Source organism: Dromaius novaehollandiae, chromosome 13, assembly GCF_036370855.1.
Source record: "Dromaius novaehollandiae isolate bDroNov1 chromosome 13, bDroNov1.hap1, whole genome shotgun sequence".
Classification (NCBI taxonomy): domain Eukaryota; kingdom Metazoa; phylum Chordata; class Aves; order Casuariiformes; family Dromaiidae; genus Dromaius; species Dromaius novaehollandiae.
The window spans coordinates 21712365-21727048 of NC_088110.1; the positions used below are offsets into that span (position 1 = coordinate 21712365).

General features: G+C 46.9%; 1 protein-coding gene across 1 annotated transcript; it reads left to right on the forward strand.

The window, feature by feature from the left end:
- Positions 1-17: 17 nt before the first annotated feature.
- Positions 18-13081, forward strand: LOC112978852 (uncharacterized). Its single transcript, XM_064519761.1, has 11 exons — positions 18-327; positions 2676-2810; positions 4000-4124; positions 4436-4504; positions 5447-5560; positions 6377-6486; positions 6946-7001; positions 8405-8457; positions 9383-9510; positions 10215-10371; positions 11455-13081. Exons 1-11 carry the CDS (start codon positions 139-141, stop codon positions 11507-11509), a joined length of 1191 nt encoding a protein of 396 aa, XP_064375831.1. The 5' UTR covers positions 18-138; the 3' UTR covers positions 11510-13081.
- The last annotated feature ends 1603 nt before the right edge of the window (positions 13082-14684 follow it).

Here is a 14684-nt window from a genome sequence, read left to right on the forward strand (position 1 = left end):
GAAGCGGCCTCGAGGCGGGGTTTGGCGGCGGGGCCGGGCGCGGCGGCGGGCGGCGGTGCGCAGCGCCGAGCCCCGAGCCCCGCGCAGCCCCGAGCCCCGCGCAGCGCCGAGCCCCGCGCAGCCCCGAGCCCCGCGGCGATGCTGGTGCTGGCGCTGGCGGCGGCGCTGGCGGCCGCGGCGCTGCTCGGGGCGCGGTGGGCGGCGGCGCCGCTGAAGCGCTGGGTCCTGAGCTGCCTCCTGCTCCTCGGCCCCGGCGGCTGGCGGCAGCGGGCGGGCGGCGGCCCCGCGGAGCCCCGGCGGCCGTGCACGCTGCGCTCCGACCCCCACGTGAGTGCCCCCCCCTTTTCCCCCACCCCGCGGCCCCGGACCCTGCTCCCACGGGGACCCCTCCCTTAGCACCCACATGCACCCACTGCCTTGGTCCCTCACCGCCCTGGACCCGCAGCCTTGCACTCCCCATCGCCAGGACCCACATTTCCTCCAGCACCGTGTCCCCCCTAGGGCCCCTATCCCCAGGGCCCCCATTCCCCCAGGGCTCACACCCCCTGCACCCCCCTCCCCCAGGATCCCAATCCCCAGGACCTCCCCCCCCCCCCCCCCCCAGGATCTGCATCCCCCAGGACCTCCCTCACAGGAGCTATATCCCCCAGGGACCCACATTCCCCAGGGATCTGCATCCCCTGGGGACCCCCATCCCCGAGACTTGCGTCCTGGTGTGCCAGGCTGCATCCCCCCAGGACCCACACCCCCAGGACCCACATCCCCTGGGGACCTATAGCCCCCCAGGGACACACATCCCCTAGGGCCTGCATCCCGGCACCCCACATCCCCCAGGGACCTGCTTCCCCATTATCCCGGTGCCTGGCACTCCTTGGGGCTCACATCCCCCGGCACCCCCTGCACCCCAGCGCCTTGCATCCCCCCGGGGAGACGGGGGGGATGTTGCCATGGGTGTCCCTTGCAGGGAGAGGGATTACCTCTAATCTGGCCAGCTGGTTTTGGTGGGAAAAAATAGATATGCTGTGGGGCACCCAAGCCTTTTATTTCAATGCACTTGGAGAATATAATCTAGTTTTCCAGGTGTACTAGTCTGCTTAATAAATAATAAACCCCCTATCTACAACCTTACCTTGCCCATGTTCATACACTGTCCTGCCACAATCTCGCTGCCCTGAACAGAGAGGTTCGGGTGGGCTTTGCTATATAGTATTTGGTGCATGGGGGGGGAGGGGGGGGCAGAAAGGCTGGTGGGCTGCGGTTTCCCTCAATCTTCATTGCTTCGTCAAGATTGAGCTTGTGGATGCCAGCTGAGATTTTTAGTCCTAAGTTATTGTTTTGCGAAAAATCAACCACTTCCTAACATTTCCTATAGACTTCTAGGAGTCTTGAAATCATAGTTTTACTGCATGTGTTGGGGCCTCCGTTTCCCCTTAAAAAAAAAAAAAGCTTTTGTTTCCCTAGCTTTTCCTTTCTACTCATAAAGCGCCTGCCTGAGACGTACAGAAATCCAGGAAAAGTGGATCGGCCCGGAAAGTTATCCCGCAGGTCCCCTTGGTGTCCCGCTGGCCGGGCAGCGATGGCCCTGGCCTCTGCCTCTTCCCGCTGGCAGGGAGGAGGCTGGCGGTGCCGTGAGGAGGAGGGTAGGGTTATAACATGGCTCCTCAGGGAGAAAGAGAAGGGAAGGAAAGCAGGATCAAAACAGGAGACAGAGCAGAAGTAGAGAGGTCACAGACGTGGGAAGAGCTGAGGCTGTTGCCCCGGGGAAGGACGTGGGCGCCGGGTATTCAGCTGGAGAAGACCAGCCTTCACTGGTTTGCAGGTTTGCGGGACTTTCTCAGAAGTCAGGCCTGCAAGATCATTTTGCCTGTTTGGCCTTGTTTTGCTTCCCAAGAACTTTTTAAAATGTTTTGCCCATCTCAACCAAATTTGATGGGGGCAAAGTGGCCTCATCTTCCAAATCAGACTCCCAGGGTGGTTCGAGTTATAGCCGAGGGGTCTGCGGTTTCCTCTCTCCTCCCCAAAGCAGGAGCAGTGAAACAACACTTACAAGAAAGGTCTAAAAAGGATGTGGAAAAACCTTCCAGGAATTATGTCTCTGAATTTTTGGATCAGCAGTCCTCACTGTGCTCACTCTGTGCCCTCAAAATACCTGGTAACCTGTGTGCATTAGGACCGTAATCATCTCATATGAGTATTTTGGGGCATTTCACGATGGATAATCTTGCAGAAGCAGAACTTGTATCCATGTCTGGGCATGGATAACAAGTCTTAATTTCCGTATTCCAACTTGTAAAGTTCACTTTGAGTGAGTTCTGCACAATTACGTGAAGATACACATCTGAAGTTGAAGATGTGGACTTCTGTGCCTGATAGCTTGAGCTATGAGTTGTTAACTGGCCCAAGGCCAGCTCCATGGCTAGTCACAATAATGGAGTGCTCAGTTTCCTGTGAATCCTTCTTTCACTTTCTTTTTCCTCTATTAATTCTAAGTTTCCCATAAATAAAAAGTGTCCTATGTACATATATCTCAGTTGGCTGGTATGAATGGTACTAATTACTGAGTGCAAGTAAAATTCAGTTCTAGAGAAGCAGCCCATGGGAAAAAGCAAACTCCTCACCTTGCCCCCTCCCCTCCTGCCTCCGGCTGGAGCTCGGATCTGCCTCCTTCTCCCTAGGCGCTGGATTCGCTTTACTTCACGGGGTTTGCAGAGACCAACAAGACTTTCGTGATTGCTCGTCTTGCAAGACGTCCCGGTGGCATCTGCGAAATGTGGCTCTTCCTCAGAGTGGATGGAGTAGGAGAGTTTGAAGTAAGTAGGACACTAGCGATGCTCAGTTTCTTCTTCCTTCTTAAAACATGAATGCATCTTACTGTCTATTGATTATTCTTCAGCAGTAAAAAAACGCCTCCTTAGCTCCCCCATCTCTCTGTAGCGCTCTTCCAGTGATAGTAGCAGCCATCACTGGAAGCAAAATATGCCATGAGACCTGGCAAAGCTCATCTCAAATGATTCATTAAACCAAGGAGCAACGGACATGAAAGCAAGAAAAATGTTCCCGAGTACCAGTGAAGAATTTGAGCATATAGTCCTCGTGATAACATGCGGCATGTGGTTAATAAGTTATGTTACATGGTTATGGTTATTCTTTCTTTTCTTTTAATTAATGGATGCTATGAAAGTCATTGTGGAATTGCCGCTTTCTAAGAGAAAAGAAAGTTTAACGGAGTTATATATTCATCCGCTTCATTCTTATTAAAAAGAGAAGAATATTAATAATATGCTTTGCCTGTAGGTTTTCTTTTTGTCAGTAGCTGACTTCATCTTAAAGGAGGAAGAAAGATCTGGCATAAATCCCTTTGCACTCAACTAACTATCTTTACATTAACATATTTGTTTGCTAAGTAGACATGAACCCCAAAAAGCAGGAGGCATCCTATTTGCAGAAAGCCAGAAGAGAGAAGATTGAGATGCCCTGTTTGGTTTTCCATTAATATTTAGTAGTATAACAATACTTCTCTTTGGCTATGTTATTTAGAGCTGCCCATCAAGGTTGGGACCTTCTTAGATGCTTACTTACAGCAACAGGTATTAGCTCTCTTTTAGGAAGTTTAGAAAACAAGACATATTTTCAAAGAGTAGCTGAAGAGTCTTGTGCTCACTAGAAATATAGTTCATTTTAGATTTTCATCAAATTCAGCCTGAAAATAACTTTTAACCCCCAAAGCCTTGCATCTGCTTAGCTGGGCTAACCGCATAAGGGCTGCATCCTTTCGCACAAGTAAATCAGTTGTGTTATCTGAAAAAATAACATGTTATACAATAACTTGGATGTTTTAGATGCAATTTTCCTCTCCATTCTGTGGTTTCCATAAAGCTGGTAGGACTGAAGAGCCGACTGGGTCTAATGTTCCTCCTCCAACAGCCCACCAGAGCTGGAATTCACCCTTTCACCCCCACAACTGCATTAAACAAATGTTTTCCTGAAATGTCTCCGCAGCACCCGCAGCATCCAAACATGATGGTGAGCGATGAGTCTGGAGAGCTTTGGCGTGGCGGAGGGCTCACCATTGAGTACTTGGAGCCCCAAAACCGCTGGAAAATAAGCTTCGAGGGACTGCTTAGGTACTGCAGCACTCTGCAGTTTCATTTATCTATGTTTAAGCTTTGCAATCTAACTTAGACTTTAGACCATGGCTTTTTGAACACTACCTGGAAATATATTTAACCAACGTGAAGCAAAAGCTGTAAGGGAACAGTCACAGTTGCTAATTCCCGCATCCAGCATGGGGTTGTGATTGTGTTGTTGTTCTGCCTTAGCACATAGCAGCTTCCTTCTTCTGCGGTGTCTCCTGTTGTATCTGTTTCCAAACACGTAAGATGATTTTTGCTATTGGTTTAGGAATGATGCAAAATTATGGTGCTTTGCTTTACAGAAAAGGACCCTATCGGCAGCAGTGGAGCGAAGAGGCAGGCGAACTTGTACCAGTTAACTTCTCCCTCCAGTAAGAGCATTTTCAGTTTGCGCTGGGATGTGTAATAAGTTCCTAGTTAAAGGTTGGTTCGTTTTTTGAAGAATATATAGATGAAACGAAAGTTACAACACAATCAGGACCTCCGTGTTTGTTATTTAGGAAATTGTCACAGCTGAGACCTCAATTTCTGGCATGTTTTTGGGAAGGAAGCTGCTTTAAAAGAATTTTAGAGCTCCTGTAAGAAAGTGCTGTGGTCTCAAAATACAGTTGTGCTGCTCACTGGCCTGTTTCCTACATTTCGTCTATTAGGAGTAGAAATAAAGGCCAAGTAATAAACAAACACAGCTTAGGAATGATTCTAGCATGAACCTGTACAGGAGCTCTGCTCATTCGACTAGGCAGAAGTACACAAGATAACGCACACAAAGACACATTCTGTATTCAGAAATACATATTTGTAGTTTTACTACATTTATCCACACAGTTACTGTTTTCGCAGGGTCATATGCACAAAGATACTTTGCATTTAAATGCACAGGTTGTGTGCAGACCTTTCCTCTGCTTCCCCTTCCTGCTGTTGCATCCCTGCAGTGCAAACACTACCTGCTTCATGGGCTCTATTTGTCCCACAAAAAATGATTTGCTGTCCAAGTAGCAGAGCATTTCTGGCGTGGTGCTGTGTGTGTACTTCTGAATAGACTACCCGTGGCTCGTGGCTCTGCCTGTCCAGCTTCCCTTCCTAAGCAGTCTGTTGACCCTCACTGTGCTGTTATGCAGGTGTTGTTGCCGTTCTCTGTTTCCTTTTAACGGATTTCTTGAAAACTGTTAACATACTAAAAAATGACAAAAATCACAAGTTCCCAAGCATGATAAAATATGAAGGTTGCCACTGTAAGTGTGACAAGTGCATGACTTGGCTTGGTACAGCCTGGAAGCTGATAATGGCTTTTATTTTTGCCCCTCTTTTGCTAGTTGGGAGAACTTCACAGAAGCCTTCAACTTTAGCGTCGACAGTCACCCCCGCACGTTTGCATGTGCTGTGGCCGAGGAACCATGGAGCACTGAGTTCTTCCGAAGGCTCAGCAAGTGAGAGACAACATTAAACTCTGCTCGGGGTAATAGTAGTTTTTCGACAGACCTCTTCAGGATCTGTCCTGTATTGCTACAGGTGATTTTGGAAGACAAATTTAGTAAAGTGAGCAAATAAAGGACAAGGCTCCTTTCAAGTATCTCCTGGGTTAGGTCACCACAATGCTCTTGGTGACCTCTAAGGAGGCTCTTGCACATGGATGGGGTCTTCCTGCCATGTGGGTGGAGGGATGTCCCCACTCCAAGGCTGAAGTCTTGGGCCATAAAACCTTGAGGATTAGGGATATTTCATTTTCAGTCTCTTTTCATTGTTTAACAGCCTGATTTAGGCTTATTCTGCAGTCAGTAGTATTGGTGTATCTAAGGGAAGGGTCGAATATACCCATGTGAATGGAGGGCAAAAGTGAGTGTTTAAATTACTCTGCAGGCTTTGGAGAACTGAAAACACAAGAAAAAAAATGTGTGCATCAAATAGTGTGTTGTCTTTATTGATATATGCTGACTTCTAAGCAGCAACTGTTGGGTAGTATTTTATTTCTATAGAACAGAGGGGATTTTTTATAGTCTCTCAAGGTGGGAACTTGCTGTTGTTTTATTCCTAGGTGTCTCATAGGCATTAAGTAGCAATAATTTGGAAATTTAAAAGTGTGTTTGATAATCTGTAGACTCTGGTATAGCCATGATCCAGACACTCTGCAATGTTTGCTTCATTTGGGGATTTCAGTGCATCAGATTGGCGCTGGGGACAGTGTGAATAGCAGCCTTGTTGATTTTGCCTGTGTTGATTCGCTCTTCCTTTTTCCTTTCTTCCAGACAAGGGGAGCAGTTTCGTCATGAGCAGTGGGGCCAGTCTGTTGGAGAAATCGAAATAAATCATGAGAAAACAGAACTTTCCCTCAAAGGTGTTCGGAGCCACTCTTACGGTAACAACATTAGAAACTATTTGCTTACCTGGCAAACTACATAGTGTCACTGTGGCTGACGGTGACAGGACATGATGGAGAGAATTTGGTCCATCCATGTCTCATGAGCTGCTGCAAGGGCGCTGATACACTTGCAGCTGTTAAAATGTTTTGTGACATTTTCCTAGTTTTGGCAAGCATATAAACCTGCCATCAGTCTGACTTGATGAACTACTCTGCTTCCCTTTCCATTAGGCCTTGAACTAATGGAGAAAGAGGAACACTCCTCATTCAGGTTTATCTTATTTCTTTCTGCTGTTAAAAACAGTTCCACTACTGTTGTTTGGGACATGTATATGCTTAGCATGTTATCAACTACTAGAGAATTTCTTTAGAAAAGTTAATGTCTGGTACCATTATTTCACATTGGCCAGCAATGGTGAACTTCAGATTTGGTGATTTTGTTCTGTTCTTTTGCAGGTATCCGGAACTGGTCTGAGATCTACCGTTATGTCATGATTTTGGCACGCTTTGAGGTAGGTATTAACATGCCATTACACAACTTAACCATGAAATTGCAAGTATGTCTAAACTTGTCAGTCATACTTGAATATGCAGAAGTAGTGCACTGGGGGGAACCATGGCGTGCAGAGCCACATGAATAATACCTGAGATTTTGCTACATGGGTTGAACCAAAAAATCATTTTGCTTAACTTGAAACCATTTATTTTTGCCTTTTTAGAAAAATTAGATCGGTAGCTTTACAGGACAGATTCTTGGCTGCTGCAGATGCCCAGAGCTCAATGGAGTTGATGCAGTGCTGATTCCTGGTGGCTGGGAGTCAGAAATGCCCGACAGCATCCTAAGCCCTCTTGATGGCAGTCTGCAAATATTTCTGCCTGTCCTTGGCTTTAATTCTCTTGCTTTGCTGTAGTGGCTGTGCTGGAGGACCGTCTGCTCTGCGGCTGCTGTGAGCACATAGCCTGGGGACATCCTGAATCCTGGCCATGCTGGCCAGCACACAGCCTGACAGATGCTTATGAAAAGGCATAAGGAAGTCTAAACTGTCTATTAAAGGCAGCATTTCAGGCGTGAAGGCAGAATAAAAGTTCTTTCCCCATATTTTATGCTTAAAAACACACCTTGGAAAATCCCACCTACGTGCAGATCCAGGAGCTGCTGTGATTTCACCTATGCAGGCTGCCTTTTAATGAGACGGTGCTTGTGCACTGTGCTGTGCATCATCAGATAGTAACATCTCCCTTTCTTTGGAGTTACTCGGGACTCAAAATGACTGCTGCTGTCTCCCCCGCTAATTAAATGCCATTTGAGTGTTTGTTAAGGAGGAATTAAGGTTAATCGCTGACTGAAGGCTGGAGTCCTAAGTGTCTGTACATGTATAATGTCACAACGTAGACTTATATTTGCCTCAAAGCAGCTCAAGTGGACCATGAAGGTATTCAGGCTTAAGGGTGGAGGAGTAATGAACAAAAGCACAGGATTCCAGTTGCTTCTTTTTTAACATTTTTCCTGTGTGCTGCTCTCGGACATCACATAATACAGGTTAGAAGAGCCCTCTGGTCAAAGCAGGGCCGACTTTGATCAGGTTGCTCACACCTTTTCCAGCAGTTTTGGACATGACTAGGTGAAGTTTCTGCATTTATTAGTTCCCTTCTTCTCTTACATATGCTTGCTATGGTCTTTCTATTGTCCTTAATGTCCTTAATTTTTAATTAACATGCCTGGTTTATGTCCTTGGACCCTTATTTATAGCAAGACCTTCATGGAAGGTGTATTAAGAGGGTTTGAAAGTAAAAATTACTAACAGGCTACATAACCTGAGTTGTACCCAGGGTCCTCTTGGCAAAGTCAGCATACGATCAGCAGCATTAGCCTGCACAACTTAGACTTGGTTCTTTCTCCGTCACTCTCTTGCAGGATGGGACTGCCATACATTTAACAGTTATTAATATGCCAGCAACCACAACCAAGTAAGTAACCAAGGAAGTCTGCACTGCTGTTTGCATACATCTCAAATGTGACGGAAGTTGCTCTGCAGGACAACTGTGCATGCGTCCTTGCTTAGACCTGCATAGCCCGGTTTCTGTCCACACCCCTCTTTCCCATGCTCTCCACTCCCTCTGCCTGGTTTTCCATTTGCAGTTCGTCACAGGGACAGCTTTTACCTTCAATTGCTTCATTTACATGCAATTACTTTTTAGCTGATGCAGCTGCGTGGCTTAGCATTTATATGATTTAAAGGTACAAATTGGGCACTTCCAGCTATTTAAGAATGTGTCTCTCTCCATAGTGGAGGAAGCAAAATAAGACTCAGCCATGTTAGCGTGGCTGCAGCTCAAATCTCGGTGTGGCACTATTATCTGAGTGCTTCGGGGTTCTCTGCAGCGTGCTCCCCTGTCTGGTGGGAACATACTTTGTGCTGTATTTTTGCCTTTTGAAACATGCATGTGAGAAGCTGGAAACAGGCAGTAAAGGCTGAAGTCAGCAGGTTGCTGCCATAGTGCACCACATCTGAAATCAGAAGATTACAAAGCACGTTCAGATGGTTGCCAGGCCTAATTCCATGTTTTGTTAGAAAAGCTGAACCCCGAGAGTCCCGCAGGGATACAGCTATGCAGTCGTCTTGCAGACTTCATGGGAAGTTCCCTTTGCTGACCTGCCAGTCCGTTCTGCCCACTTCACAGTCCTCCGTCCTGCAAACCTCGTCCCCTCTCCTGCATGCATGGCTTCCCCTGCCTGGAGCTCACAACATCCCACATAACCATTTCTCCTTATTCCCACTGCCGGCCGGGGCTGAAGCCCGTGCTCGACTTTCAGCCTCACTGGAAGGCCAGCGTGCTGCTCTGCCTGAATTTTGGTTGAACTTTAGCGGTGCTCCATTTCTCTCCCCTTCAGCCTCACCGTAGGCTACGTCTTTTTCCCCGATGGGAGGAAGGCTGGGATTGAGTGGTCCAATGCCTCGCTGGCCCAGATGGCTGACGACGGGGTTATTGGAGATGAATACGGAGTCAGTTTTAGTGCCGGTAAGTTAAAGGTAGCCTGCTTATGTCTACCTTGAGCTTTTTGGCATGCAGCTGGTTTCTGTAGACTGGGGGAAAGACTGTTCAGTGAAAGTGAGAAAGGCATGGTCATGCGTTTTGTTAGAAGTAAAAAGCTGTATCTCAAAACTGTGGTTTTGTTGGTGTTTATTTCACCTGACTGTATTTTATGTCCCAGCTATTACGTTCTTCCATCTTTGTGTTGTTTCTCTCTTTCCCATCCTCCCATGCGGTTCTTGAAACAAATTCGAAAGGCTAAATGCATCGTCTTAGATCCTGGAAGACTGACTCTTAACTTCAGTCATGTGTGTCTGTCCTCAGGGAAACTATTTGTGCAAATAAGTACAAGGGCACGCGTTGTTTATTGCAGGATCTGGCCATAGGCAGCTGTATCGGAGGCAGGGTTACAGTTTCTATTTGTGGTGACTCTTGCTTATGTTAATTCAGATAAATGATGTGATTTTCACTTTTGGGGGTCAAAACGTACATTAGGAGTTGGAATTGGCCGCTTTGAAAACACTGATTGATCAAAGAAGTTTTTATTTAATTCACAAAGCAGACAGGAGAGCCATTGTCCTTTAGAAAAGTTTAAGAAGGGAACCACAGGTAAAAATAATAGATTTTGTGTATATGGGGATTAAATACTGTTGAAAGTCAGAGACATTCTTCCCTTTTTTCTCTTAATGAAGGTGGCAAGTGCTTTGATGTGTCTGCCACGCTCGATAAGCAAGCTCGCCCCGTGGTGTACAACGGCCTTCGCAGGAGCGGAGTGTTTCACGAGTGCATTGCAGATTTCCAAGTGAACGGGTTGACGCCAGGCTGGGGCTTGGTGGAGTTTTATTACAGGTAAAATAATGGCGGGCAAAAAAAGGTAAATAAGCTCCACAGGTGTTAGAAATATAAATGCACAGGTTGTTAGCTTTTATTTGATCTAAAGAAATATTATTCATTTCGTGTTTAAAGTGTTAATTAAGTTAACAAAGGTAGTATGTATTATCTGAAAAGGATTGATTGTGCAAGAAGCACTTTCTACATGCAAACCACCCATGGGCTCTTGTTCAGTTCTTTGCTACTTATGGACTCTCCTTATAGGGTTGGGAGTTGGTGGATGGTCCATTTTGGAGAATGTCTTATTTAGGCAATCTGTTGCACTATGTAGAGAACGAGTCCTCTGTCACAAACGACAGGTGAACCACTCATGGCATGAAATTTGCTCTCACAAATATTTGTCAGACTAGAGCGCAGAACAGATAAATATTGAGAAAATTGATATGGGAATGCCTCTTCTAGGGGAAAGGATTACAGTGACAAAATACGTGCTTCTAGGTGAATTGCGAATTCTCCTCTCACATGATTATCACAGTCTTTTACTGGAGCCTTTTTTATCTTGAGTCTTTTCTGAAAAAAAAGGCAAATTTGGTTGTTTACATGTTTACATGTCATTTACTTTTAAAATAAACATCAGTTGTGGGCTGTCAGAGGAGATGCCACGGAGGACTCTCGGGAGATTGAATGCTCAGCTTTTTCTGAAAAACAGACACTTCTAAAGCGTGTAGAATGGGCCACTAAATGCTGAAACACCCACTGGACCGTGAGACCCTCGGCCTGCGGCTGTTGGCCAGGTGTCCAGTCCGTTGCCTTTGCCAGGTGTGAAACCCACGTTGTGGGGAAATGCACCCGCGCAGCCATCCCGCCGGGAGGGTTTCCTAAACCACGAGCTAAACCATGAGCAGGGCGCAAGTCCGGACAGTCCTGGACACCTCTACACCCACCCCAGGCAGGCGTGGTTTGGCAACGCCGACAAAATTCCCGCAGGCTCCTCTCTCGTATCTACTTCTACATCAAAACCACGATGGAAATTAGAGGGCGGGTGCCTGGTCCCCGTGCTTTGCTGCGCGATGCTAACTTCTTGTCCGTTTGTCCTTGCAGGGATGAAGCCACCCAGCCGGTTCCTCACTTGCAGCTGGGCGCAGGAGCCGACTGAGCCGCCGCATCTGCGAGGAGCTGACGGCACCGGCCCCGGCACCTCGGTCTCCGCTGGCAGCAGCTGGGCACCGGGGTGGATTTTCAGGAAAAGCCCACTTCTCGCAGCAGCACATTTAGCAGGTAGCAGGACTTGCTGTGACCTTTTCTGATGGCTTTGGGAATTCAGGCATATAGTTGAGCTTATCCCAGCAATGTTAGCAGGCAGCAGCTTTCCAACTATTTTATTCCCTGCAAAATGCACAGTGTGGAGTGTGGAGCTCCTTGTCACAGGATGTTGCAGAGGCCAAGAGGATAAATGGATCTGGAAATAAATTAGATAAATTTTTAGATGTGCGGCTCTTAATGGCTGCTAACTGTGCTCGTCTGGAAGCAATTGAAAGGCGATCTGTGAACAGCTGATTGCAGGAAGAGTGCATGAGAAGGAATCACTCTCCGCTCTGTCTTCTTCTGGCACTTTTCCTAAGGTATCAACTGCTCCCCACGGTGAAGACCAGGAAACTGGGCTACATGGATCTCTGACCCAATCTGGCAGTTCTTTGGTTCTTTCAGGTTTGTTTTTGGAATAAAATTTCTCTTTCTGAACTCTCCAGTAATTAGTCATTAAAAAATGGGCATAATCCCTTCTAACTGTGTGGGAGGCTGAACTAGGAGAAGTAAGAGAAAGCACATCCGAATGAGGTGTCCTCTAACACAGTGGCCAACAAAGTAAATGACACAAGCACTTTTTTCCTCTTGACTGCAGAGAAGCCAGGGTCCCATAGTCCGAGTTAGAAGATCATCTGAATTTCTCCTCATTCACTTAAAGTAAGATGCCATACTAATCACAACATCCCTCTTGGTCCCTGGTAGTAGTTGGCCAAAGGCAACTTCAGTCGATTCTGCTTAGGCTGCTGCTGAAGGAGAAACGCCACTTCTGAGAAAGTTCTTGCAACTTATATAGCAATGTTATATGCAATAGCAACGTTATATGCAAAAGACTACATATCTATCTAGTGCTTGGATGCAGAAATATTGAGCCTGCACATGCAATGGCAGTCACTGCATGTTCGAACTGGGGACGCATCGTTACCCTAAGGGCTTTGGGCAGATCAGAGTGTCGCAGGCTCCCGTGCGGCACATGGCTTCTGTAAGGAGCACAGCCCTCCCGGCCCCTCGCTCCCCAAGGCTGTGGTGTCCCCACGTGAGAGCTGGAGCATCGGATGGAGCAGAATAATTTCCTCCCAGAGAGCTGTGAAGGAGTTCACTGGTATGATGTAAAAGGCGGATATGATGTCAGAGGCTGGTATGACATCAGAGGCTGGTGTGATGCAAGAGGCTCGTGTGATGTCAGAGGCTGGTATGAGGTAGCAGGCTGGTATCATCAGCACTCTGCTCTGGACCTGTGCGTGAGGACAGAGACATCTTTCCTCCTTTGTATTGCTGGGCGCTTTGGTTTCCTTCCACTTCTTTCACTCCAGTCACCTGTCACTGAGCAATACGCAAAGCTGTCACCTTAGAATTTGCTCCAAAGATGTCACTGCAGCCAGTTGTGCCAAACCAGTGAAATAAATCACCATTTTCTAATTATTAACATTGTGCCTGTTGTTCTTTTTATGACTGGCAATAGCTTTTCCCTGGGGGTGGATGCGTGTTAGCTGACAGACCCCTGACCTGGGGGTGGAAAGGTGTCACAGGGACCGCTGCAAGCCCAAGCTCCCCGTTCAGCGGCTTTCAGGACAGGCATTAAATAAAATGACCCTGCGCTGCCTCTAATGCAGCGGGGATGCTTGGAGGGCGGCCCGTGGCCATTCTCACCCGGGGGAAGGCGTTGGCCGGGCGCTTTGGAGTTCAGCCTGACTTCTCCTATAAATCCTTCTCTAGTTACGGTGGTATTCAGAAATACATTCCTGGGAGTCTTGCACAAATTTAAAGATGTCTTAAATCTGTCTGTGCACTGGAAGTCCCAATGCACTGAAACAGGGAGCTTTTAAATTATTCAAGACAATGGTACTTTGACAGATATGAAGGCCTTATGCCTCTTTTTACACATAACAAATCAGTCAAATAGGTAATTTTAGAAAGGTTACAAAAATAACAGTGCTATACATCACAGTTTGTTCCTACTAAATATGTGGCTTGTTTTACTATGGTTTCAGGAGCATCTGTGGCATTTTTATCATCTCTCTAGGCCCTTTTTGCATTTTTCTCAGTGGGTAAAATATTAGCATTTGGAAGAAGAAAATACACAATCAAGGGACACAATCAAGCGTATCCGCAAAGACAAAATATGTTAGCAGTGGCTTTGGGGGTTTGCACTCAGGTCAGAGAATGTAGAAAATGAGAGGAAGAAAAAGGGTTGTTAATTATACTTTGGAGTGATAGTTTGAGAAGCTGCTGTAAAAATTCCCTTTCCAGATCAAAAACGAAACGCCCACTAGCAAGGTACTGGTCTGACTGGTCCTGACTGGCAGAAAGTGGGTTATAATTTGGAATACTGGGGTACAAACAACAGGTCTCTCCCCCAGATTGTAGCCTCTGAGGTCCTGCGGCGTGGGAGGCAGAAGCAGACGCTGTGGCCGTCCTTCACCCTTTGGGCTCTTGGCTTGTTCCTTTCGATACCAGTGGATGCAGAATTAGAGCACTCCTGAGTCCAGCTTGGGAAAGTTCACGTAGGGTACAGAAGATGATTAATAAAGTTTTGAGCTGGCAGGTTTATTTGCCAGGTAATGAACTACTGAGAAGGTATTTCAGTTTGAAGGACTGAGAAATCGACTGTCAGGGCTTTTCTCCGTGGATTTCAAATTAGTTTATAGTGAGCTCGTGTCCAAGACACATGGAAGAACTTATTTAATTTAAAATAAATCTACCAAGCCCCACGCTTTGACCATATGAAGTGGTCCTTCTCTCCCGGCTCCTTCCTCGGTGGAAAAAAATCCGTCTTGGGAAATGTTTCTGCAGCCCAAAAGCATTAATTTTGAGCAAAAAGCAGTAAACGGAGGAAAGTCCTGGCCAGAATTGAAATGTAGCGTACGATGTGCTCTCGTCTGGCACGAAGGCAGGCGGCTGGAGGCTCGGGATGAGCTGCTCCCGAGCATCTGGGTTTTGCATGTCTGGGAGGACCTGAACACCTGTAATTCCTGTTGCTGTCAGTGGGCCAGGGCCTGACATGGTGAAATACTTGTTCAAAATGCTTG

What these genes read in the sequence shown, in the direction of transcription:
- LOC112978852 (XM_064519761.1), top strand. Translation starts at nt 139, where the DNA reads ATGCTGGTGCTGGCGCTGGCGGCGGCGCTGGCGGCCGCGGCGCTGCTC. An exon ending in TGTTCGGAGCCACTCTTACG is followed by an intron (nt 6,487 to 6,945) that starts GTAACAACATTA and finishes GTTCTTTTGCAG; the next exon opens with GTATCCGGAACTGGTCTGAG. An exon ending in TTGGTGGAGTTTTATTACAG is followed by an intron (nt 10,372 to 11,454) that starts GTAAAATAATGG and finishes TTGTCCTTGCAG; the next exon opens with GGATGAAGCCACCCAGCCGG.